A 23,731-nucleotide genomic window follows, 5' to 3' on the forward strand; every position below is an offset into this window, starting at 1 on the left:
TATAAGGTCGCAGGCTACAGCCGGCTCGGGCCGGCGAACTCAGGCAGCGCTGGGGCTGACAGGGAATGGGTGTGGTAGGTGAGATCTAATGAGGCTGGCAGGAGGAGCTGCATTTCAGAGCTCTGTAGGGCAGTTGGCTGCTTGTCTCTGCAGATGCCAACTGCCTCCTTCTGATTCTCTCTCACAGCTTCTACCTCTTCCATCCTCTCGCTTACGGGATGGTTGGACCCCTAGCCCAGGACCCACGAAGTCCGATGGCAGGACTAAGGTGGCTGGAGTCATGGGACTTTTGAAGCCACAGCCTTAATCCTGGAGCTTCCTGGGGGCAGCCAGCTGTGGAGCCAGTTCCTGAGCCCTTCCAGCTGTGGAGGAAGCTGCCCGAGGAGCCTGAGGAATTCTTCCGCCTGCAGGACCAAGCTCTAGGAGCAGACCTGGAATCTAACCGAACACTAGAGAGCCACGGCTGTGTCTGCAGATTCCACTGCTGGGGATGGCTCAGCACCGAGGATGCCTCTCAGGCCGTTGCCTCACATGTGCAACATGAGGAGGGATGAGTGTGCAAGAGTGGTGGGAGTGCGGGAGGGTGAGGGCACGTTTGCCCAGGCACCCATGGAATCTGGACTGTGGCTGCGGACAGCTGTGTCATAAACTCTGAGAGAGAGTCCAGGGCTACAGTATTTTTTTCTGGTATTTTTTTTTTCACACTGGACTTGGTATGTAAGTAAGACGTAGCAACAATTCTCTGACCTCCATGAAGGCTGAGAGCCTGGCCCCATCTTGGGACATCAGCAATGGCCGAGCAGAAGGGACTGGCGGAGCTGTGCTGCCCTCCTCATTAACGAAGTGTGGCTCCATGTCCCTGAGCTGGTGGGCGGCCTGAAGCTGCTTCCACGCGTGGCTGCTGATGGGACGTCTCCTGCGTGGCAGCAGGTGGCTGGACTTCCTGCCTGCGGTGGGCACAAGACTGGCCACAGAGTGAGGCAGCCGAGGACTCGCCACATCTGAAAATATCACACGATGAGATTGGCAGGAGGAATGGCGTCCTATCCTTGGCTACTCTGTGTTCCAAGGCCCTGGGGATTAGAGGCGGTTTCTCACTATTCATCCTCCCCTCTGCATCCAGCTGTGAGGACAGGACAGATGCGTTCTCCTGGTGGCTGGGAGAGCCATTGGGCCCCCTGGTGAGCAGCCAAGGCAGATGTGTGGTGCTGGGCGGGGGTCACTCACTAAGTGTTCCCTACTTTTATTCTCAAGTCCTCCCCTGCTGACACCCTCTACCATTCCTTTTCATGTCCCTTTCTCTGTCTCGGTGTCCTCAATCTCTTTCCCCCATAAAGACCCAGAGCACCTAGAAATGCATTAAAGCTTCACCTCTCTTCCTTTGAACCCAAGCAAGAAGCTCAGAGCTGTTCCTTTCACTTGGTCTCCAAGTGAAGGGATTAAGAAAGCCCTAGGGTCCCAACTGAAACAACCCGAGACCAGCCTCCCGCCTACCTCCCTCCTCCCAGCGCGTGACAGAGTATTTATTTTGTCTCAGAGGGCTGTGATGCTTCAAGGTTAATGCCCAATCTGTCACACTCCATCTTCCCTCCTCTGTAGCCCCTACTAATTCTGACAGGGTCAGAGCTCTTTAAGAGCATCTTCCGAGGCGGTTGCCACGGAGACTGGAAATTGGTCCTGGGGACAGGCTGTGCTACCTACTGGGTGATGGGAAGGGAAGCTTCTGGCCATGCTTGGATGTTCAGACCAACCATCATTAATGTTAATAGAGGAAATAAAGCAACATCAAAGGCAAGGCAGGTTTGATAATTAGATCTGTGGCCTGATGACCTCCCTCTCCCAGGGCTGCAGCCCTTTTGACTTCCCCCAGCAGGAAGCACTGCCTGTGTGCTGAGTCTGGGCTGCTTGCTTAATTGCATTTCTGGAAGGGAAGGAGAACAGGGATGGAGAAACCTCTGCTCGCCCTTTCACCCTGCCCTGGCCCTCCCCTCTTCCCTCAGGTGGAGTTGGTTTCTGCTGAGCTGGGTCAGGACAGCCATCTGGGGGGACTCTCCTGGAGGTAGAATGCAGGAGTCTGTGCTTGGCTCTTAGTAAAGAACAGTGGCCCACGGTGACAACCAGGAAGTGGCTGATGTTCCCTCTGCCTGGTGTTTCCTAGGAGGAACTCGTTGGAAGGGAGAGCTCTGAAGGAGTCGGAGGGGCAGAGTGAGGGTGAGGAAGGAGGAATCTCGGGCAGCTCCCTGCCCATCTCCTGCCGATTAGGCCACATTGGGGACAAAGGGCTCCTCTGTCTCTTCCACTGCTTTGCAAGGGTGGGAGAGGGAGACTTGTCTTCTCACTCCTTCTTCCTTCTCTTCCCAGCCTGGTAGACAGACATTTCTCTGGGGACGAGGTCACATGACATGATGCAGCTTCAAATGCTGCGGTTGTTGCTGAGAGATGTGGGGAGAGGGGCTGTCGGGTGGTGCTTTGAAATAGCCCCCAGCCCCCAGGGATTGTCAGAAATGTGATGTGTCCTACACTCTTGCTGGTGGAGAAAGAAGACATTGGTTAGAAGACCAACCTGCAGCCAGCTTCTTGAGCCACATTTTTAAAAAAAGTTTCCACAGATAATCAGAGGTCATTTATTTTTGTAATAAATAGCTGTTGTTTTGAATGCCATTGTTCTTGTTGCACTTAATTGAATCTGACTCGCCCTCTAGCTCCTGGAAAGAGGAGAATGTTTTTTATTTTATTTTTTATTATTTTATTGTTGACAGTGTTACAGATGTCTCCCACTTTCACCCATTTTGCCCCCCTCCACTCACCTTTGCTCCTACCCAGGCCTTTCCCATACTATTGTGTTTTCAGTGTGAGAACCATTCTATTGTGTCTCGTGTCTGGTCTGAGGCCATTCTAATTCCAGCAGAGGCCCTGGGTGGTCAGGGGAGTCTGATTTTACCCTGGGGAGGAGACATTTGGGCTCTCCCATTAATAAGGTTACCTGAGTAATGTGGGTTATTTTGTTTTATATAAATTTATTTCAAAGTAACTAGGAAGCTGGACCTGATTGGTTTTTTTCCTTTTAACTTGCCCACGCCAGTATAGAAAAGAGGGAGAAAAGCAGCAGTTCACGACTTCTTTTTGTTGTTGTTTTGTTTTGTAAAAAAATATATTTTTTTCATTGATTTTTTACAGAGAGGTAGAGAGAGGGATAGAGAGTTAGAAACACTGATGAGAAACATCAATCAGCTGCATCTTGCACACCTCCTACTGGGGATGTGCCTGCAACCAAGATACATGCCCTTGACCGAAATTGAACCCGGGACCCTTCAATCCACAGGCCGACACTCTATGCACTGAGCCAAACCGGTTTCAGCTGTCCATGATTTCTGAGACAGCCGAGTGGCCCAGCATTGTAGCAACTTCCATCTGCCCCAATCTTGACGGGTTGTCTGTTTTCAGGAGGGATATTAAGGGTCCAAAGTAGGTGAGAGCTGATGTGTTGGACAGCAGATGGGGGTGAGATGGGAATGGTTAGCACTGTGCTGTGAAATTGGGGGCTCTGGGTTAACTGACCGCCCCCCTCTTAGGACCAAGAGTAGCTTGAGACAGGCCATGCATACCTTTGGGAGATAGAAAATGCTGAGAGCAAGTAGGTGAGAAGAGGAGCGAACACTCCCTGACTGACACAGCTTAGTTTACCAAGTCCGGACATCTGGGACACTTGTCCCCATAAAGGCCCAGTGAAGTCATTGCTGGTTTTCTCCCTATTCTCCCCATAAGAGATTAAGCTACTGGCCTAAGGTCCCACAATGAGTGATTCGTGGAACTTGGCCTAGGCACCAAGGTGGGCTTTTCCTGCTTCTCCAGCCTGGTTCTGGGGCTAGAAGCACCTTCCCAGAACAAGCCGGCAGACCTGGGTCCCTTGGGAAGAAGGCCTGGGCCCAGCTCAGAGGTGTGCAGAGTCGGTCTGCTTCTTGGCACATTCTACTTAACACATTGACAGCTCAGTTGGGGCCAGTGTTCCCTGGTGCACTCAGCCTCTGGTTTCCGAGAGGGAAAAAGCATTTGCCAGTTTTCATGGTGTAAATACTCCTACCATGTCCTGCCCCAGGTTACCAAGCTGGTGCCACTGTAGGAGTTGGAAAGCTAGAGACACTGGGCTCTCACAAGCCATCTAAGGAGCCAGTTCCAGTACGCCCTTGACCCCAGATCCAGTGACCTTGGCTTGGTCTGAACTATGGAGATATCTCTTGGCCACAATCCACTAAAGTAAGGGAGGCTGTGGAGCATGGAGGCCTAAGGATGGGCCAGAATGAGACCTGAGCTCAAATCCTGGGCCTGCCACTTACTATGATCTCACATTAGTTATTTAACCTCTTTGCCCCGTTTCCTCAATGGTAAAGAGGGTATAATAAATACGCAGTACCCACTTCGTAGAGTTATTGTGAGGGCGAAAAGAGTTCATGATGGGGGGGAAAAAGGTGCAAAGTGCCTTGTAAGTGTCTGGGCATAGATGCCCAATAAATGCCAGCTCTTTATTATTGATGGTAACTGATCCCAATGACAGCACTGGCTCCAGGGCAGAATCTGAATTCCTCAATCCAGATCATGGGCAAATGCTGGGCCCGGAAGGGAGCTCCTGTGACTTTTCCCCAGTCACTCAAATATGGATTTAGACCCTCCATCTCTGGTGTGAATGCACTTCTTGGACTGTTTGGGCCCAGCCCCTCCCCATCGCCTCCTGGTCTGAGAGAGGCAGAGGGAGTGCTGACTCCACCGCCTATGTGCTAAGGCCATTAACGCATCAGACCCCAGGCCCTGTCCACAGAGAAAGGCCAGAAGGGTCCGAGTGTGGCCTATTACCAGGACATGTAAACTTGGTGTCGCGGGGAACCTTCGATTAGCCAGGGGGCCTGCAGGGAGCACTGGGCATCTGGGCACTGAAAGAAGGTAAAGGTTGCTGGAGACGTGACCTGCTGTGCCTGGCTGTAGGGCCACGGGGTGCCATTCTGGAAGTCTAGTCCCTGAGCACTCTGGCCTTCTCCCCTCATCCTCCCATCCCTTTGTGCTCCTACATAGGGCAATCTTAGACTCTAGGACACAAGCCAGGCTGCCTTACAGCTCTGCTCTCCTGCTCCAGCCCAGAGAGACAGGGGAGAGAGAAAAAGGGGTACTCAAGCTTCTGGGTCCTTGGAAGAGGGAGAGCAGCTGGATGGAATCATCGGGCTCGGTTGGATGCAGGAAAGGTGAGTTCTGCTGAGGCCCTTCATCCTGATTTAGGGCCAGAAGGAGAAGTTCTAGAAGGCAGGGACTCGGCACTCCATGCCTAGCACAGGGCTGGCCTGCCATGGAGCTGCAGCCTAACTATAACTATGGCCCCAGAGCACCCACCCCTCCTTCGTGTCCATGAAAACAATACTTGAGAGGCTGGGTATGGAGACCCCAATACCCAGCCCAGCTGTACACTGAACACAGTGAGGACACAGAGAAGTGGACAGCCTGAGAGGAGGTGGCCTCAGGCACTCACAAATAATGATAAAAGGTGAGCAATGTGCCTGCTCTCCCAAACCTGAGGCTTGAGGAACCTTCGTGATTGAAACACGAAAGTTTGAGTCTAATTGGCAGGTGGCCAACTTTACACCCGGAATGGCAAGCCTGAGATTCTGGGCCTGAACTATTTAATAACAAATAGTACTTCTACTTAACCTTTAAAAAATAACCTATTAAAAATCGTGGGATGGCCCAGCCGATGTGGCTCTGTGGTTGAGTGTCTACCTATGAACCAAGAGGTCATGGTTCAGTTCCTGGTCAGGGCACATGCAGGGATTGTGGGCTCTGTCCCCTGTAGGAGGTATGCAGGAGGCAGCCAAACAATGATTCCCTCTCATTATTGATGTTTCTCTCTCCTCCTCTCTGTAATCGGTAAAAACATATTTTAAAAATCATGGGATGGTAGAACATTAAAGCTTAACTCCCTCAAAGTCCACATAGGGCAATGCTCACAGCAGCTGCAGCTGAGACCCACCCTGCCACGCAGAACTGGGGCTGATAGGTGTCTAAGCATGGAATCTCGGGAAGACCCAGCCTGGCTGGAAATGGCTGAGGTCAGGCCCTGTCCCTAAGGGTGAGTGCCCCTGAGGAGTGGGGGGGTGTCAGTCAGATCCGGAACCAGGGCAGAGGGCACCCCTACCCTCAGCCTAGTCATACAGGTAGCGGCCCTGGCATCCCTGTGGCTGGGGAGGAGACCCTGTGCCAAGGGGGTGAGAACTCCAAAGCTTCAGGAAATGTTTGAGAGAGGCTTGTGGAAAGGTGGCTCATGCAGAGCCTGCCGGAGGCGATCAAATTCAATGCAGGCTGCATGGTTTCTGTGCAGCTCTGAAGGGCACTGCCCGTGCCACCAGGTCGTCTGGGCCAGAGCCTTGCCCAGAGATGCGCGCCTTGATGGGCGGAGGGGCGGGGCCGCGGTTGCTTTAAAGCGCCCCTGTCGGTAGGCTCCGGGCTGTGCAGCGCGGGACACTCAGAGGCGCGGGACGCAGGGAGCTGCTGCCGGAGCAGGTTCCCCAGAAGCGCCAAAGGGGGCGGCAGGGTTGGGGCGCCTCCACCAGGGCAGGGCTGCCAGGGGTGCGGCGTGGCCTCGTCGCTCCGGAGATGGCGGGGCACCTGCGGTGACGGTCTCGCGCCCGGAGGGTTCCAGCCTCGAGCTGCTGGGCGAGCATGGAGCGCCCCGAGCCCGAGCTGATCCGGCAGAGCTGGCAAGCGGTGAACCGCAGCCCCCTGGAGCACGGCACCGTCCTGTTCACCAGGTGAGGCGGCCCTGAGCCCAGGGCGAGCAGGCGGGCAGCGACCCGGCCAGGAACGGGCTCCAGGGAGCTGGCCCGGCTCCCGAGGAGGGAAAGCTGACGCTGCCTCTGCACCGGGCGCCTCCCGATGTGCGCACGGGAGTTGGCCCAGCGACCCCTTCTTGCTTCCCGCGCTGCACACCCGGCCCAGCGAGGCTTCCTGGGGGCGGAGTGGGTCCTTACCGGAATCTCCTTTCACTCGGGCCAGCAGACACCCCCCAGGCGCTGCGCTTCCACCCTGGCTCTGCTCCTCCTGAGTTTGCTCCTTGGATACTAACTCCAGGGGTGCCCCCGCTGCCAGTAAGGGGAAACCCCCCGCGTGGGGAGAGTGGGCTGGATGCCTGGCTGGCAGAGCATGGGGTCCAGGCCCCAGGAAAGTGCACTTTCACCAACTAACAGGGCGATGAACCTTTCCCAGGAAAAGGCCAGGCTAGGACAGAGAACCTCCAGGCAGGGGAGGACAGATGCCTGAGCCTCACCGCCCAAAAGAGGAGTAAAGGGGTGCCTAAGGGGGAGGAGGAGGCACATCTTCAACCTCAGCTTGAGGGTCTCTAACCACCCAGCCATCACCAACGAGGCACGGTTTCCTTCCACCATCGTTTTTCCTAAGCCAGCACAGAACTTCTGAGGAAGCTTTTGCAAACCCCAACCCCCAAACCCCCAGCCCTCCCCTGCTGCCTCCCTCCAAAGTGGAAATAAATTCACAGTTACCCAAAACCCAGAGGCACCCTCTCAGATGTGGCTGAGAGCTTCTGCTTTGTGTCTCCCGGCTTTCCCCTGCTCACCCAGGCACCCTCCGCGGTTCCAAACTGTGAGGCCCTGCGGGAGCTCCTTAACCTCTCTGGCCGTTTGTTTCCTCCATAAAATGGGTAAAGAGTTCTTAATACTATTATCATCATCGCTGGCCTGAGCCCCCTTAGACGCGATGAGACTAGGAGATGCTGACCCCAAAATGGGAAGTGTTGGGGGGGGGGGGAGGAGGGAGAGAGAGAGAGAGAGAGAGAGAGAGAGAGAGAGAGAGAGAGAGAGAGAGAGAGAGAGACTTTTCCCAGGCTTTCTGTTTGAGGATCCCTTTTTGCCCCAGCCCTCTCAACATGCTGGGTCCTACGAGTGGCCCTGGGGACCCGTGTTCTTTCTAGGAAGGGGGTTCCGGCAAAGCTGGTGAGGGGGTCAGCACCAGGTTGGAGGGTGTGTTGTAATTTACGGCCAAGCCTCTGGTGCACCCCCACTCGCGGGGCTTGCTGGGCTCACACCCGGGGCTGACATGGGCCTCCCCCTGCAGACTGTTTGACCTGGAGCCCGACCTGCTGCCCCTCTTCCAGTACAACTGCCGCCGGTACTCCAGCTCCGAGGACTGCCTCTCCTCGCCCGAGTTCCTGGACCACATCAGGAAGGTGAGGGGAAGGAGGAGCTGGGGTGGCCTCCGGGACCCAGCAGGCGCCTTCCTGGGAGAGAATGAGGGGCATGGGATAGTGAACGTGGCTGGTGTTATGCCCCAGGGTGGCCTTACTGCCCTCCTGCTCCTCTCCCCCTGCACTGAACTGGACCCAGTCTGGGGCAGTCAGCCTTCTCCCCGCCCTGCGCTCAGCCAGCTGGTCCCAGCTCTGTCATTGCCCTTGGCCCTGTCCCTTTAGATGGTGCTGGCGTTCATCTACCAGGGGTCGCCTGCCTGTGAAAACCAAGCTGGGTTTTCTTAGAGGCTCTCCCAGGGCCTCAGTCCCAGGCAGACAACACTGTCCCGCAGGCGTGTTTAGGGCTTTGAGTCCCTCCAAGGTTTCTCTCACCATGTAGTCGGCCATCACACATTGAACACCTACTGTATACAGACACAAGTTGCTTTCCATTTCTCATGACTCTCTTATGTCCAGTCGGGACCCCCAGGTTCTGGACTGTGGTTGTGAGCAGGCAGATGGCTCTGCCTGTCTCACTGCCACCTTGGCCTTGACAGGTGATGCTCGTGATCGATGCTGCGGTGACCAATGTGGAGGACCTGTCCTCGCTGGAGGAGTACCTGGCCGGCCTGGGCAGGAAGCACCGTGCAGTGGGTGTGAAGCTCAGCTCCTTCTCGGTGGGTAGAGGGGCTCCTCTCTCTCCTGAGCTCCTGACCTGAGGCCACCACTCCCTGCCGGTCCTCCCTGATCTCCCCCCTCCTTTACCCTCACATGACTAGGGCGAAGGACCTGCAGCTGTTACACACGTGCTGTGTGATGCTGGTACTGCATTGACCTCTCTGAGCCTCCAATTTTTCTCCTCTGGTGTGACTTCTAAGAAGTTTAGGAGCCTGTGGGATTAGCCGGTCTGCTCCATGTTCTGTTCCTGGGTATAAGATAAGGTGACCAGACTTCCCGCTTTTGGCAGGACAGTCCCGATTTTTAACAATTTGTCCCGCGTCCCGCGGCATTTTTAAAAAGTCCCGATTTTTGGAAAGAATCTTTAAAATCTTTTGGACTTTTTTAAAACACCGCGGGACGCGGGACAAATTGTTAAAAATCGGGACTGCCCCGCCAAAAGCGGGACGTCTGGTCACCTTAGTATAAGACCATCTCAAACAAACAATTTCTCTGGGCTCATTGGGGTGGTCCTTCTGTGCCATGTGGTGTGGCTAGAGCCACTCATGCTGTGCATTCAGCTGGAGCCCGGCCGGGGATGGGATGTTAGGGTGGCCTGGCATCCTTGGGGTTTCTCTCCCAGAGCAGCAGCTGAGTTCCATCAAGTGTTGGAGGAGGTCAAGCCTGCGGTGCAAGTGCTTTTCCAGACTCTGCTTGTATCGCTCTTGCTAATGTCTCATCTGGCTAATATCCCATTGGCCAAAGCCAGTCACATCAATGAGCCCAGGGTCAAGGTGGAGGATCCCTACTCAAGGTGGGGTTCCTCAGGGCAATTTACCACACAGTCCAGTCATCCTGCCAGCTGGTAGGCACCTTGAGGAAGGCACCGAGTTTGTCTGGTGCTCTCCATCTCCCGTGCTAGCACAGTGCCTGACCTCCAGTGGACAGTCAGTAAATATTCATGGAATAAATAAATCTTACTTTATTTTGACTGAACACCGGAGCCATTGTTATTGTTGAAGGCTTACTGTGCACAGATGCTATACTAAATTTTTTATAGATGACATCATTTAATCATTTGAACAACCCAATAAATCAATTTTATTATTATTATTATTATTATTATTATTTTTTTTTTTTTTTTACTTTCTTGGTTTAACTGATGAAGCACCTGAGGCTCAGAGAGGAGACATACCTTGCTCAAGGTCACAGTTCATAAGTGGTGGCATCAGAAAGTGGACCGAGGCCCAGCTGGTTACAGAGCCTGGGCTCTTCATGCCCCTAGTGCCACTTTGCAGAGAAGGAAATAGGCCTGTGGTCAATGGCTCGGCTTGGCCTGAGTTGGGAGTCCTAGGCAATGCCTCCACCTTACTCCTGGGTGGTTCCATGGCTGGGAGTGGGGTGAAAGGCTTTGTTCACGATAAAGGCTCACGTTAAGGGGGAAAGTGGGTACAGTGTGGTATCCAAGGATTGGAGCAGAATCCTGCTCAGAAAGCATGAACCCTGTGCAGGAGAGAGGAAAGGCCCAGGAGCCCTTCCCAGCCCCAGCCCTCAGTGTTCTCCCCTGTGGAATGGAGTGGTGCCTTCCTGCTTGGGAATGACAAGGTGCTCCTTGCCTCCACAGACGGTGGGTGAGGCCCTGCTCTATATGCTGGAGAAGTGCCTGGGCCCCGCCTTCACACCAGCCACGCGGGCAGCCTGGCGCCAGCTCTACGGAGCCGTGGTCCAGGCCATGAGTCGAGGCTGGGATGGCGAGTAAGAGGTGGCTTCTGCCCAGCAGCCTCCACCTGCTGGCCTTCCTCTGTCTGTCTGTTTGTTGGTCTGTGTCTGTTGTAGCCTCGTCCCCTTGGCCATATTGCAGGGCTGATGGAGCAGGGCAGAATCCCCCCCCCCCCCTTACGTACAGAGCCTTCCTTTAGGACAGTGCTTCTGGATTTCCCTGCACCCCAGTGGCTTCTTCCTTGCCCCCTTCTCTCCCTCTGGGGCCCCCTCTTCTGCCATGAGGAGGAGCAGCACGTTAGGGGCATTGGCGTCCTGGGGCCGGGGAGGTATTGGGCTTTGAGAGATGGGGCTCTTCCCTCAGCCACCGTTCTGAGGTGAGCCTGGGCCCAGTCGGGGAGTGGGATGGCCGAGTTCCAGGTGCCTTTTGAATGCTTTCCTCTCCCGGGGTGTTAGCTTTTCATAAGGAAAGGGAGGGTCGGCTTTAGTCTTCATGGTGGAGTCCCAGGCAGGTCATCAGGAGAGCTGCTGAAGGGACAGGGGACCTGGCTCTTGAGGGGGCTCTTCAGGGTCTCGGGGGCCTACTGAGATGTCACTGCAGTTTCTCCTCCCCTCACTCAGCACTCTGGTGGCAGCTCCCTTACCATCTCTGTGTAGGACCAGCTAGCCAGCCAGGGTCGGGTGGGGCTGTGGAAGGCCAAGGAAGGAAGGGCCACTTCACTCGGAGAGACCTGTCCGGGCAGCTCTTCCTCACCACGCACCCCGGCAGGGCCCCAGTCTCCTCTCCTGACCATCCTTCCTGCCTCTGTCTGCACCCAGCAGTGGGCCCACAACTCCTCAGCTTCCATGCCAGGCATGTGCCCGTACTCAGCTGGGTGGATGGGTGGAAGGCAGTGTGAGAGGCCCCCTGAGCTGTCTGCACTTTATCTTTTGTTCTGTGCTGTGTTGGTGTAAACTCATGAGGAATAAACCTCTTCTGTGTGCCTCTCTGACCCTCTGGGACTGGTCTTTTCTTGGGTGTCAGCATGTACCAGATGAAGTTGCAGAGTGATGTATGTAGGACAGAGCAAGAGTTTGGGGTCAGGAGGGCCAACGTGAGAACAGGTTAAAAAAAAGTGGGTGGGTGGGGGGAGGGCCTGGGGAAGCCAGTGGTGGAGCTGGAGCTAGGGGTCTGTGGTGGAAACTGCTTGGCAGGGCACTAAATCCAGGTCTTCTAGAGCTGGACTACGTTTCCCAGCCTCCCTTGCAATTTGATGGATCATATGACCAAATTCTGGCTCACAGAATGTGTGGACAGGTATGCTACCCCTAGACCTGGCCCCCCAAAGCTCCTGCATGCTCCTCTGTGCTCTGTCATCTGTCTGCTGGCTTGATGCAGACCTCACAGCGATCTTGAGGACCATGTGTTGAATATGGCAGAGCCACTAGGTGAAAGGAGCCTGGGTCCCTGAATCACTGCCTGGGGAGACAACCCACTACTCAAAAGTGCCTGGGGGGGCCAGGTACTTCTCCAAGAGGCAGAGCAGGGACTCACCCGTTTTAAATTTTACAGGAAAGAGACATACACCACTATCGTGTTTGCACCATGATACATTTTGGGGTTGGTTTATTACAACACATGCCCATGCTAATTCAGATCTGAAGTAGGTCATTGGTCAGGGACCTGGGAGCCCCCGTCTGCTGGCGGACAAGGTGATGCCAGATGCCAAGACAGCAGCAAAGGGCACCAAAGACTCTGAGGACGTCTTGTAGATCCTACTTGGAGGGGAAGGTACCAATCCCAAGGCAGGGATTTTAAGGACAGAAAATGAGTGAACCTGGAATGTACATTGGAGTTGAAGAGCAGGGGTGTGTGTGTGTATGTGTGTTCAGGAGGCTCAGGCAGATAGGGGTAGAGAGGTAGCCAGAGCCTGGGGAGGGAGCAGCATTAAGAGTGGGCAGCCCTAACCGGTTTGGCTTAGTGGATAGAGGGTTGGCCTGTAGGCTCAAGGGTCCCAGGTTCGATTCTGGTCAAGGGCATGTACCTTGGTTGCGGGCACATGCCCAGTGGGGGGTGTGCAGGAGGCAGCTGATGGATGTTTCTCTCTCATCAATGTTTCTAGCTCTCTGTCCCTCTCCCTTCCTCCCTGTAAAACAAAACAAAACAAAAAAAACCCCACCAAAATAATAAAATATATTTTTAAAAAAGAGTGGGCATATCATGAGTCAGAGAAAGACAAATACCATATGGTCTTGTTTATATGTGGAATCTAATGAACAAAATAAAATGACAAATAAAATAGAAACAGAGGCATGGATACATGAAACAGGCTCATAGCTGTCAGAGGGAGGGGGACTGGAGGCTGGATGAAAGAAGATGAAGGGATTAATCAAACATGGCACATACACAGAAAACAGTATGGTGATAGCCAGGGAGAAAGGTGAGTGGAGGTGGGCAAAAGTGGGGGTGAGGTGGGGTGGTGATTGGCACGGAAAGAGACTTTATTTGAGGGGATGACTGCACAATGCAATGTGCAGATGATGTTTTGTTGAGTTGTACACTTGAAACCTGTATGGCTTTGTGAACTGTCACCCAATAAATTCAATAAAAAAGGAAGAGGTATCATATCAACAGGCTTGGGGTTAACCCCCGACATGCTCCTGGCCTCCAAAGTGTGGGGTCCTAGAGCTGGGCTGTGAGTGGCTGCAAGGCCTGGACCCGGGCCACTGTCCTCACCCTGAGGCTTCAGTTTTCTCAGCCAAGACCATGTTGCTGGTGCCAGTAGACCCTCAGCTCCCAGCCGGACTCACGTGGCCAGGCCTGCCAGAGGGTGACTGCAGACAGTGGGTCTGGAGCATGTAGAAATGCTTTTCCCACTGTGACACTGAAAGCATTTTTTCCTCGAGCCCCACTCTCCACGGAGAGAGGGCCTCTTCCAGGTAAGATCTGATTACAGCTCAGACTCAGGCCCACGGTTCTCGAGTGTTTGACACCCGCTCAGGTGACCGGGGTGACCTGGCTTTGGAAAGACCAAGCACTCTCCTCTGACCTGTGTCTTGAGCAATCCTAAGCATGATTGCTTTTTGCTTTTGTAATCCCCTCTTTCTCCTGTATTTCTCCTCAGTTTATCATTCGCATGTTCCCATCTTATGCAAAGAACTGCCTCGCCCTACACCCCTCTTCTCTCCTCAGCTCCCACTCTGTTACTTCCTTTGTAGCAAAACTCCTTAAAAGAGTTGACTTTCTTGGCAATTTTTTTATTTCCTCACTTATATGAGCAAACGGGAACCTATTTCAACCAGGCTTTCATCTCCACCCTAATCTGTCCCGGTCAAGGCCACCAACAACCTTTATCCTGCGAAATTCAGGGTCATTGCTCAGTCCCCATCTTGCTCTTCTGCTCAGCAGCACTAGGAAGAGTTGATCGCTCTTTTCTATATTTTTAAATGTGTTATGGAAAAATATTCACACACACAAAAATCAGAGCCTCATGAATCTCCATGTATCCTTCACCCAGCATTCGTGGTGAGCACTCAAGATCTTCCCACACCCCTTTTATTTGGCGAGAGAGTCTTACAGCATGCCCCACCTTCCTGGTCTTTCACCAGTAGAGTCTCCCATGTGAACTTCTAGCTGATACGTTTTTTCACCTCTTAACCCATTCCATCAACACCCCTACCCAGAAGTATCTCCAAAACCTCACCTAATGCCCAGTGCATTTCTGAAATCCCTTGTTGTCTCAAAGACGTCTTTCTGCAGCTGGTTTGTTTAACCCAGGCGCAGCCAAGGGGCACCGATTGCATCTGGCTGTGTCAAACCTTTCATTCTCTACAGCCCCTTTCCCATCCCCCATACCTTTGGTTTGTGGGAGAAACCAGCTTGCTTGCCTGACGGCCTGCCCAGCATTCTAACTTGGCTGATGCTTCTCCATGGTATCTTTGAACTAATTCTTCTGTGCCCTGTGTTCCCTGTTAAGTGTGCTAGAGCCGGGGGCTCCCTCCTTCCTTTTTGAGTTACTTTCTTTTCCTGGCTTTAGGGACACAGGCTCTCCTGGTTTTCTTCCTTCCTCGCTGCGACTCCTCCGGCTCAGTCTTCCTTTCGGATTCTCCTCCCCCTCCCTTGGATCTCCTCTGACCTCCACTTCCTCCCACAGAGGTCTCAGCCCATCCATGCTTTAAACACCATCCATGCTGGTCAGAGCAGCCCACTCATCCTCAGATGCTCCAGATCTGTCCCCTGCATGCATCCCTGTGTGCTCACATCATACCTCACTCCCAGGGAGCTTGACCGAGATCCTCCCATCTTCATTCCCTCCCCTCCCCCTCCCCTGCTTTATTTTTTCTCCAAAGCACTATCCCTACCTGATGTCCACTGTATAAATTCTTTTTTAAATCCTCACCTGGGGATATTTTTACATTGATTTTTAGAGAGAGTGGGAGAAGGAAAGACAGAAACATTGATGTGAGAGAAACACATAGATTGGTCGCCTCCTGCTGGCACCCCAACCAGGGCCCAGCCCAGGGAGGAGCCTGCAACCGATGTACATGCCCTTAACCGGAATCGGACCTGGGACCGTTGGATCCACAGGCCAACGCTCTCTCCACTGAGCCAAACTGGCTAGGGCTCTGCTATATAAAGTTATCGTGCTGATAATCGGTTGCATTTGAAGAGGGAAGGCTGACAGTTCAGTTCGGCCACTTTGAACTCTGTGTTTGGAGGGGAGTAAAGAGGGGGTTCTTTAAACCCTTGATGAGGTAGCCAGAAGTGACCCCAAGGCCTGGTGTGTTTGCTGCAAAGCAAGATTACAGCAGGAGTTGTGCCTGTGCTGGGTACTAATTCCTCATGAGGCGGAGAGCAAATGTTTGGACCTAACCTTTGATTACCAGCTGGGTACTCCCTGGAGGCAGGGTGCAGGTTTCCTGGCCTGAGGGCTGTAACTATTTCCAGGCTGCAGGGCCACTCCCTCCCCAGGTGAGACAGTGTGAGGGGCTGAGACCAGCTTCCCCCATTCCAGGGACTCAATTCTCCTGGCAAAGGCGTCACCCGAGGGGCTTTTGTACATGAGGCGTGCGCAGCCCCCGCCTCAGAAAGTTCAGTTTGTCCCGGAGCCGGGGCTGTTGAAATCTCCCAGAGGCTCATCTGCAGCCCGGATGGAGAAGCCAGATTTGGCAGCTTGAGAGAGGCCGGGCTGGCTGTCAGGCTGGGGGTAGTCAAGTGTCTAGGAAACATCTGTGAACTGCCCTCCCACAAACTGGCTCCCCCAAGCCTGCACGGAGCGGACTGACGCACCTGGAGATGGGCCTGCATGGAGGTCCTTAGGACAGACCTGAGTCTCCCCGGCTCCCCGCCCTGCCCCGCCAGTGGCTTTGGTAGAGTGCTGGCCCTGGAGGGCCTCCTGGAGCCCAGGCTCTCCTGCTCCAGGGCCCTCTTAGGCAGGAGCCATCAACCCGGTGTCCTGGGCCTCCCTCTTGACCTGTCCCCAAGTCCCATCCCCTGCCCAGCCCACCTTCCAGGCCTCCAGTCTTCACAGCCTGCTAAGGACAGAAGAGATTGACTGATGACTGACCCCACTCTCCCTTTGGTACTTAGTGCGTGAGAGACCATAGTCTCCCTCTCAAGCTTCTCTGTCTTTCTACATCTGCCTCTGCCTGAGCAGTCAGTCCCCTGAGAGGTCTGCTGGACCGGACCAAGGAACGGCCCGGAGCGGCAGGGGAGACCCTGAGCCTGCCGGCCCCTGGAAGGAGACCCTGAGAGGCAGCTGTTGGAGTGGGGTGGGGGGTTCACAGGTCCCAAGGCCCTTGTTCCCACAGCAGCCGTCAGCCCCACCCCATTCCCAGGCAGCCAGGTGGTCATCATACTTCTCCATCCCCTGAGGCAGCCCTCATGCATTTCATCTGGTTGACTTGGAAAAGATTGCTCTGAGGGGAGAAGGGTCAAGGGCATGGGGCCATGCCATGAGAAGTTCTGAGCCCAGGCCCACTGGTGGACTCTGACAGGTGCAGGAGAGGGCCCAGGGAGGGCTGGGGAACAGCCCTGTGCAGCTGCCCAGAGGTTGTCCTCTGTCCCCAGCTGGACCTGCTGTGTTCAGTAATGAGGCAGAGCAGCCAGCCTCCTCCCTCCTGCCCCTCCTTCCTGGATGAGATGACTATCCCAGGGTCATCAAGCGGCCAGAGGAAGGCCAGAACCCTAGTGTCCTCGGCAGGACACATGGCCCAGGGCAGGGCACTTCTCTCCTCTTTTCCATGGCACAACAGCAGACAGCACTAGCACTGGCTAGAGGGTCTTTCTTAGCCCGTTTAGGCCTGACCCGCCAGCCCACACACCTCCTCACACCCAACCTCTCCTCGACCTCTTCCTGCCTGCCTCGCTTTCTGTGGCCTCCCCCTGAAATCTCCACGTTGTCACATCCGGCTTCTCATCTGGCCAACAGCCTCTCAGGGCTCAGCACTCACCCGGGGCTCCTGCTGCCCAGGGAGGCTGCCCGAGGGCTGCCTGGGGAGGTCGCAGAGCAGAGTGCTTTATTGCTCAGGGCGCTCTCAGGGGACCCAGCAGGAAGAATGGGCAGATGCACTTCCCGTCTCTCCAGCAGACCAGGTGCCCTTGTCAGGCCATGCCTGGGAGGATGGGGGCCACCAAAGGCCTCTGGGGGAGGCAGGCGAGGAGCTGCTCGAGGCAGAGCTGGGCACACCTTAAAGGCTCTGTCCCAAGTCCCCTACCCCAGAGGCAGTTCCCCCCAGAACTGTCAGGTCTGAGAGGGGCCAGAGCCATGAAGGTGTGGTGCTCCTTCCCCATAAGCTCATCCCTCCCAGGGGGATGGAAGCTGCTGGGCAGGGCCCGAGTCAGAGACACAGGCAGCAGAGGTCGGGAGGGCTGTTTATTCAAGGCACAGTCATAGCATTAATAACAAGAAGGTTCGGCATTCTGGCACATTCCTTGAGTGGTGGTGGCCAAGGGAAGTCCATACCCCGCACGTGGGTCCCCAGAGGCGGCAATGCTGCTGATAGGCACTTGGCTTCCAGAGGCGTCCGAGGAAGGGGCCGGCAGGCAAGGAGCTGCGTCCGAGGAGCGGGGCACTTCTGGAAGGCTCTATCCCGCGTCCCCACCCCAGAGGCAGCTCCCCCCAGAACGGTCAGGTCTGAGAGGGCCGCTTCGGTGGCCGGACAGCTGGGAAGCGGGCCAGTGGGGTAGGTGGAGGCCGATGCATGAGGCAGGAGTGGGCTGAGAGCAAGCTGAGCGGGGAGGTGCCTGATTGGGGGGCAGGGGGGGTGGTCAGGAGCCAAAGCACACCCACACCCCACCCAGTGATGGGGGGAGGTCGAGCGGCTCTGGTGGGACCTTGCCAGGTGCCCTGGGTCTCTGGAAAGGCTAGCCAAGGGAGGACTCTGGCACTTTTCTAACATTCTCACCGCCTTCTCTCAGAGCCAGTCTGCACTTGACCCCAGTTCAGAGGGGGAGGCCCCGGGACATACTGCCCTGTCATCTGCTGTGACCCTTTGCACATGCAGCTTCCACTGGCTGCCTGGTGGGCAGGGGAGGAGAGAGGAGAGGGAGGTGCCCAGGGAAAGCGAGTCCGCAGGCCAGCTCTTGTCAGACAACCCCCCCCCCAAAAAAAAAAACAACAACACACACACACACACAAAAACAAACAAAAAAAAAAACACACCACCACCAAGTACACACGCTGGGGGGCAGGCAGTGCGTGGAGCTCTCTGCTGAGGCCTGACCACCTAGCCCTGGAAAGGACCTATGCCTGGTGGTTGGTGGGATGCTCAGGGGACGGGGCTTGGGTTATGAGGGACTGACTGGGTACAGTTCCCTCCTTTTCCAGCTGGAGTGGGAGGGGGGAGCCTCCCTCCTCCCTAGCAGACTCAAGCTCTCTGGAAAGATCCCTCACGCCCAAGTCCAGGCCAAGGAGAATCTCTGGGGCAAAGCTTGAAACTTCTGGAGCTGGGATGTGGGCAAGGATGAAGCAAGGACCACGTGGAGGGTCAGCCATGAGCCTGGGCCCAGCGAGGGGACTGGGCCCACCTCATCAGGGGGGCTGCAGGGACCCTGGCCTTTGGAGGAAGTGGCTCTAGAGCATGCAGACCCCATTCGAGTTGGCTTGTCCCGGTCCACCGGGGTCCAGCTGGCCCTTCCCTGTGTGCACATCTGCTGGGCTCCTGGGAGTCCTGATGGGGACCGATCCCCAGAGGCAGAGGCTTGCACCCTCCTGCCCGGGGCAAAGGTCCTGGGTGTCCCCAGCACTGGTTCTGCTCAGGATTTGGCTCCAGGCCTCAGGAGCTGGCAGTTCTGGGAGGCAGCCTCACTCTGCTAGAAAGAGCTTCTCTGTGGAGGTCACTGCCCCATCCTAGCCCTCCCCACTCCTTGCTGGGCATCGGCAGTGTTGTAGCCGGGACCACCCTGGAGACCACCTGAGGGGCCTTCAGTCCAAGAATAGAGGCAAGGCCCTACCTGGAGGGCAGGGAGTGGCCAGTGCCTTCGGTTTGAAGCATGGGCTCCTTACCCTAAGCTGCTGCCCACCTTGGCCCCACGGGGCCCAGGCACTGAGGTGGCCCCGGCCTGCTGACCAGCGAGAATGGGAGGTGCCGGGCAGTGCACAGGGACCCCATGAGGCAGGGGCAGTTCTCAGCGGCCACCTCCTTGGCCTCTTGCGTCCCCTGATTAGGACCTGGGGCTTGGGGAGGTGTACGGGGTTTCCCATCAGCCGACGTTTTGGGAGAAGACCCCCCACTCCGGGAATGCTGCCTCTGCCCCTCCCCCCTTACAGTGACTGCCAAGGCTTGCCTTTATCAAAATGCACACAGGCCCCGTTTAATGAGTCCTGAGTGAGCGTGCCCCAGCTACCCTTACAGGAATAGAAAGGAGAGGGTCTCTACCCTGCTGCCCCCGGGGACTTCTGTCGGGGGCAGAGGAACAGGAGGGTCTCAGGCGCCTTCTCTCTAGTCTTGGGTCTCTCAGCTGCCCCTTGCCCGGTGGAGGCAGAAACATCCTCTTTACAGAACCCCATGCCGGAAAGCCGGGGTGAGGTGGTCTGTCTTGCCGATGAGGCTCAGCACACATACCTTTGCCTCCTCCGAGGGAGGGAGGGGCCAGGAGTGGGACAGGGGGAGGGGTGGGAGCAGCGGCAGAAGCTCCTTGGCAGGGCAGCAAGGACCCCAGGGCGTCGTCAGTGGGCTTCTTTCTGCCTCTTTCCTTCTGCACACGTTTCTCCATCTTGACCCCAGGAAAGTCCTGAGCCTTCAGGCTCTGGTCCAGGGCTTCAGCCACTCTCCCAAGGTTTGCCTGTGTCCTCTACCCCATCCTGGGGTCCCTGTGCACTGCCCGGCACCTCCCATTCTCGCTGGTCAGCAGGCCGGGGCCTCCACAAGGAAAATGGCCAGATGGGCAGACTTCTTCCTCAGGCCTTTTCGAAGTCTGCAGGAAGTCATGGGGAGGTCCAGGCTGCCCTCTGCCTCCCCCTGCTTGGCCCACCCCTGGCGGCCACTCCCGGCTGGAGCCGCCAGGGGGAGGCCTCGGGTCCTGGTCAGTGATACTGGCTCGGGTCCTCCAATTCCAGGCCCTCCTGGAACTGGACCGAGTCCAGCTCCTGTCCAAAGCCCATCATACCGCTCTCCTCTTCTTCCTCTTCTGGCGTTCTGTTCATGGTGCCGTAGGTGTGCTGGGCGGGCGAAGAGGCTGGGGTCAGGTTCATCTCCGGCTCTTGCAGCACAGTGGCCACATACAGCTGCTCGGGACAGAGAGGGAGATCGGGGTGAGGTCACATTTGGGGCAAGGCCCCCGGACATACCCTCTCCCTTACGTCCTACCCCCAGAGCCTCTGGTCCCTCGAGCCACGGTCCTTCTTCACCAGCTGCCCACGTCCTGGCCATCCCCCTGCCCAGTTGCTCTTGGTCACTTAATGGGCACCTACAAGCTCCCAGGGCCAGTCAGTGCACTGTCCCTCAGGCACCTGTGCCATTCATTCTGGGTGCCGGGTCAGGCTGAACCCGGGGTGAGATGCCAGTAGGCTGGCCTATGCTGTGCTCTGGGGAGACCCTCCCCCCTTTCCTGAGCTAGTACACTTTCTAATACAACTTCAAAGGCACATTCACAAGTCCCTCAGGCTGGGTCATTGGCTGGCCGGGAAACAGGATTTGAAACTGAGACTGCTAGCTGAGGTCTTGGTGGTCATATGACCTGTCAAACCCAGGAAGACACACAGAAAGTACTAGGGATAGCACTGGGAACAGCTTTCAAACCAACTCCTTATTTTAAAAAATAGGTGATTGTGGGATAGAATGAAATATTTCCTGTAGGAATTCATTTCCATGAAACCAAGCAGCCCTCGCTGGTGAGGGAGCAATTTCCCTACGGAACAGTCTAAACATTTGCTTCACGCCAAAGGAAACCCCACGGATGACCTTTTGGTGGTAAGTGGGGGGATTGTAACCGAACAATAGAAAAAGCCAGCTGTCATCCCTAATCAGGGAGTCACGCCAGCACCATTGATGGGAGTAAAAGGGACATTACGTATCTCCTGGTGTGAGGCAACAGCAATGTGGTCTCACACTTAGTATCAAATTTGAATCTATCAAGCCTTTGGACATGCCTAAGGGCCGGATTCATGGGGCACAGAGAATGGATTCTTTTGGATACGCTGTAAAAGGTATTTCTGGGCCACGGAGGACAATTTGAATATGGATTATTTGAAGAGGTAACATTTTATATGGAAATATGGAGATTATTTAAGAAAACGTGAGTTATAGGTCAATATACGGTATTATTTCACTTTAGCAAAAATTTTATATATGGAAGACTATAACTTAGGTATCATTGCTCATCGCTGGGTGGTGGAAATATGGGATTTTTGTTTCCTTATATTTTGCTTAGCTGTTTTCTCTCATAATATCTACATAGTCACATACCACTGTTGCAATGACCAAAGATTAGAAAAATTTATTCCAGTAATTTTTATTTTTAAGCTCATGCTTTCGAGTCAGACCTGGCTCAATCTTGACTCTGCATTTCCCCTGCCTCGTGGCACCCTGGGGTCTACATGAATTGGCCCTTTTTAGCCTCAGTTTTCCCATCTGTAAAATGAGGACAAAAACCCTTCCTGGGTGGGCTTATCATAAAGATCCTCCGAGAGCGAGAATGGCAGCGTTCTGTGCTCCGGGGTGTCTGCACACCCAGCACGGGGTGTCTGCACGCCCACCTGCTCTGCCATGACTAAGGAGCCTGCTCTCCACCGGGCCCTGCTGCTCACTCTGAACTTCCACCAGGCTGCCTACCGCTCCCCGCAGGTTCCCAATCGTCTCTTCCAGGCCTTTGCACAGGCTGATCCTCTTCCTCAAATGCTCTTCCCCCACCCCCTATTCCACGTGGCAGCCCTGACTCCCATCCCGGGAGTTGGATTAGATGTCCCCTCATCCTATGGGAAAACCTCCCCTGAGTGCCCTCTTCAGTGTTCCTTCATGGTGCCTGGTGGCCCTGCATCCATACTTGTGGCTGGGAAGGTGGCTGAGCTATACTGTGTGGGAGCCAACACTTAGCCTGCCGGAGCCCTGCACTCTGAGTCCGGCCTCGTCTCTTCACATGCCGATGGGCCCGCTCAGCTGGCGCTGCCCCGGCCTCACCATTCCGTCCAGACCTGCCACAGCTCCCTGTAGCTCTGTCTGCGCACCTGTGCCCTTGGAGGCAGCCTTCGGTCCTGAGGCCGAGCCCCAGCACGTCCCTGCGTCTACACGACTGAGCTCGTTCTTCCCGAGCTCCTTCCGGAGCTCGCTCTTCCTGACAGCTTTCCTCCTGAGCTGCTCCTTCCGGAGCTCCTTCTTTTTGACCGCTCTCTTCCTAAGTGCCTTCTTCCTGGCCGCCTTCTTCCTCTGGCCATTTTCACCCTGACCTCACTCTTCAGCTCTGACTCCATTATAGAGACTGTTGATTTAAACATGGCTCTTCTATCTTCCCTGCTCTTCAGCCAGGGCCACGGCAGCAATTGGACCTGGGCCAAGTCCTGCTGCATCAGAGGAGGGAGCCCAGGGAGGGGGGCCCGTCTCCTCCCCAATCCCCGGGGCGGGCACTGAATGCTGGTGCCCCCACAGTGCCACTGGAGTAGCCCCCCTCAAGGCATCCCCGTCTGACCTGTCCCCCGGGGAGAAGGCATGGACTCACAAGGGAGGTGGGCGTGGAGGGGGTGCTGCTTGGCTCCTTGTCAAACACGGTCTCCGTCTCTTCTTCCCGCTGCAGCAGTGGGCAGAAACGTGGAGGGTCACAGAACGGGGGTACCTGCCCTCTGCCCTCTCCCTCCCCACATCCAGAGGAGCCTGACCCTGCACCTGGGCCTATTGCTCCTTTTGAACTCAACTCATCTGTTTTCCCAGACCTACAGCCCAGCTAAAGCCAGGGGGACAGAGAGGCGACTGGCATGCTAGGGTGACCCTCCAGCATGCACCCTTCCTAAGGGCCACAGCGGGGGGGAAAAGTAGATTTGGGGTTGGGGCTCAAAGATGATCCTGCTTTAAGTCTAGGAAATGCCTTTATTTCAACTCTTCCTCCCCTCCCCCCGCCCCCTGCCACCAGAATGTCCTCCTCTATCTGGAACACATCCTAAACCACCATAATCTCCGTCCCCTGCCACCTTCCTTCTCCAGAGGGACCACTCGGACAACACGATCATGTGGCATCGTTGTATTGGGAAGACAGAGCCAGAGGCGTCATTCATTAGCCTGGCACTGGGGCAGGGGAGGGGGGAGGGGGCCAGGGAGGGAGGGCAGTGAGGGCCTGTGCCCAGGGTCCCAGATACGGCAGATCCACTAGAAGCAAGAGGCTCCTCTTCCAGGAGGCTCCCTCCTCTGACTCCGCCGGTGCTAGTGCTTCAGATCAACTTACTTCATTTCCTTACATAAGTGCATTTTAAAAGGAAACGCTTCACTAGTATAAACAGAAAACCTGTGTCAGTTGCTATAAGCAGAAGAAGAAATAAATAGGAACCCATAGAAAAATAAACGTGTCACCACAAAAAAGCATGTCAGGGTCCAAAGGAAGGGACACAGATGCCTTCCTTTGGGAAAAGCTGTGCGAGCACACAGCGCTGCTGGCAGGGCCCTCGGTGGGCAGGGGTTGGCTTCCTTCTCTACTGACTAGTCTGGCCCCACTGGCAGAGGGCGGAAGGAGTCACG

At 55.4% G+C, this 23,731-nt stretch overlaps 3 protein-coding genes across 7 annotated transcripts in view; 2 read left to right on the forward strand and 1 right to left on the reverse strand.

Moving 5' to 3' along the window:
* POMT2 (protein O-mannosyltransferase 2) overlaps positions 1–2,661 on the forward strand; it is a 33,185-nt gene extending 30,524 nt beyond the window's left edge. The window contains exon 21 of the mRNA XM_036430402.2: positions 188–2,661. Coding sequence (XP_036286295.1) covers positions 188–293 — 106 coding nt within the window. The 3' untranslated portion in view covers positions 294–2,661. The remainder of the gene's footprint in view (positions 1–187) is intronic.
* A 3,825-nt stretch (positions 2,662–6,486) lies between these two features.
* Positions 6,487–11,583, forward strand: NGB (neuroglobin). The gene is made up of 4 exons (XM_036430495.2): positions 6,487–6,788; positions 8,107–8,218; positions 8,773–8,892; positions 10,497–11,583. The coding sequence occupies exons 1-4, from the start codon at positions 6,700–6,702 to the stop codon at positions 10,629–10,631; spliced, it is 456 nt and encodes a 151-aa protein (XP_036286388.1). The 5' UTR covers positions 6,487–6,699; the 3' UTR covers positions 10,632–11,583.
* A 7,780-nt stretch (positions 11,584–19,363) lies between these two features.
* Positions 19,364–23,731, reverse strand: part of TMEM63C (transmembrane protein 63C) — a 59,069-nt gene continuing 54,701 nt past the window's right edge. For 4 of the 5 annotated variants that reach the window (XM_045577910.1, XM_045577849.1, XM_045577899.1 and 1 more), the window contains exons 24-25: positions 22,725–22,793; positions 19,364–20,298 (exon numbers count right to left, since the gene is read on the reverse strand). In XM_045577910.1, coding sequence (XP_045433866.1) covers positions 20,098–20,298; positions 22,725–22,793 — 270 coding nt within the window. In that variant the 3' untranslated portion in view covers positions 19,364–20,097. Of the gene's footprint in view, positions 20,299–22,724; positions 22,794–22,928; positions 23,484–23,731 lie in introns of those variants that run through there. The other variant, XM_045577934.1, reaches the window with a different exon arrangement.

This window comes from Pipistrellus kuhlii, unplaced genomic scaffold (genome assembly GCF_014108245.1).
Source record: "Pipistrellus kuhlii isolate mPipKuh1 unplaced genomic scaffold, mPipKuh1.p scaffold_m20_p_1, whole genome shotgun sequence".
NCBI lineage: Eukaryota > Metazoa > Chordata > Mammalia > Chiroptera > Vespertilionidae > Pipistrellus > Pipistrellus kuhlii.

What these genes read in the sequence shown, in the direction of transcription:
- NGB (XM_036430495.2), top strand. Translation starts at nt 6,700, where the DNA reads ATGGAGCGCCCCGAGCCCGAGCTGATCCGGCAGAGCTGGCAAGCGGTG. An exon ending in GGCACCGTCCTGTTCACCAG is followed by an intron (nt 6,789 to 8,106) that starts GTGAGGCGGCCC and finishes CTCCCCCTGCAG; the next exon opens with ACTGTTTGACCTGGAGCCCG. An exon ending in TCCTGGACCACATCAGGAAG is followed by an intron (nt 8,219 to 8,772) that starts GTGAGGGGAAGG and finishes TGGCCTTGACAG; the next exon opens with GTGATGCTCGTGATCGATGC.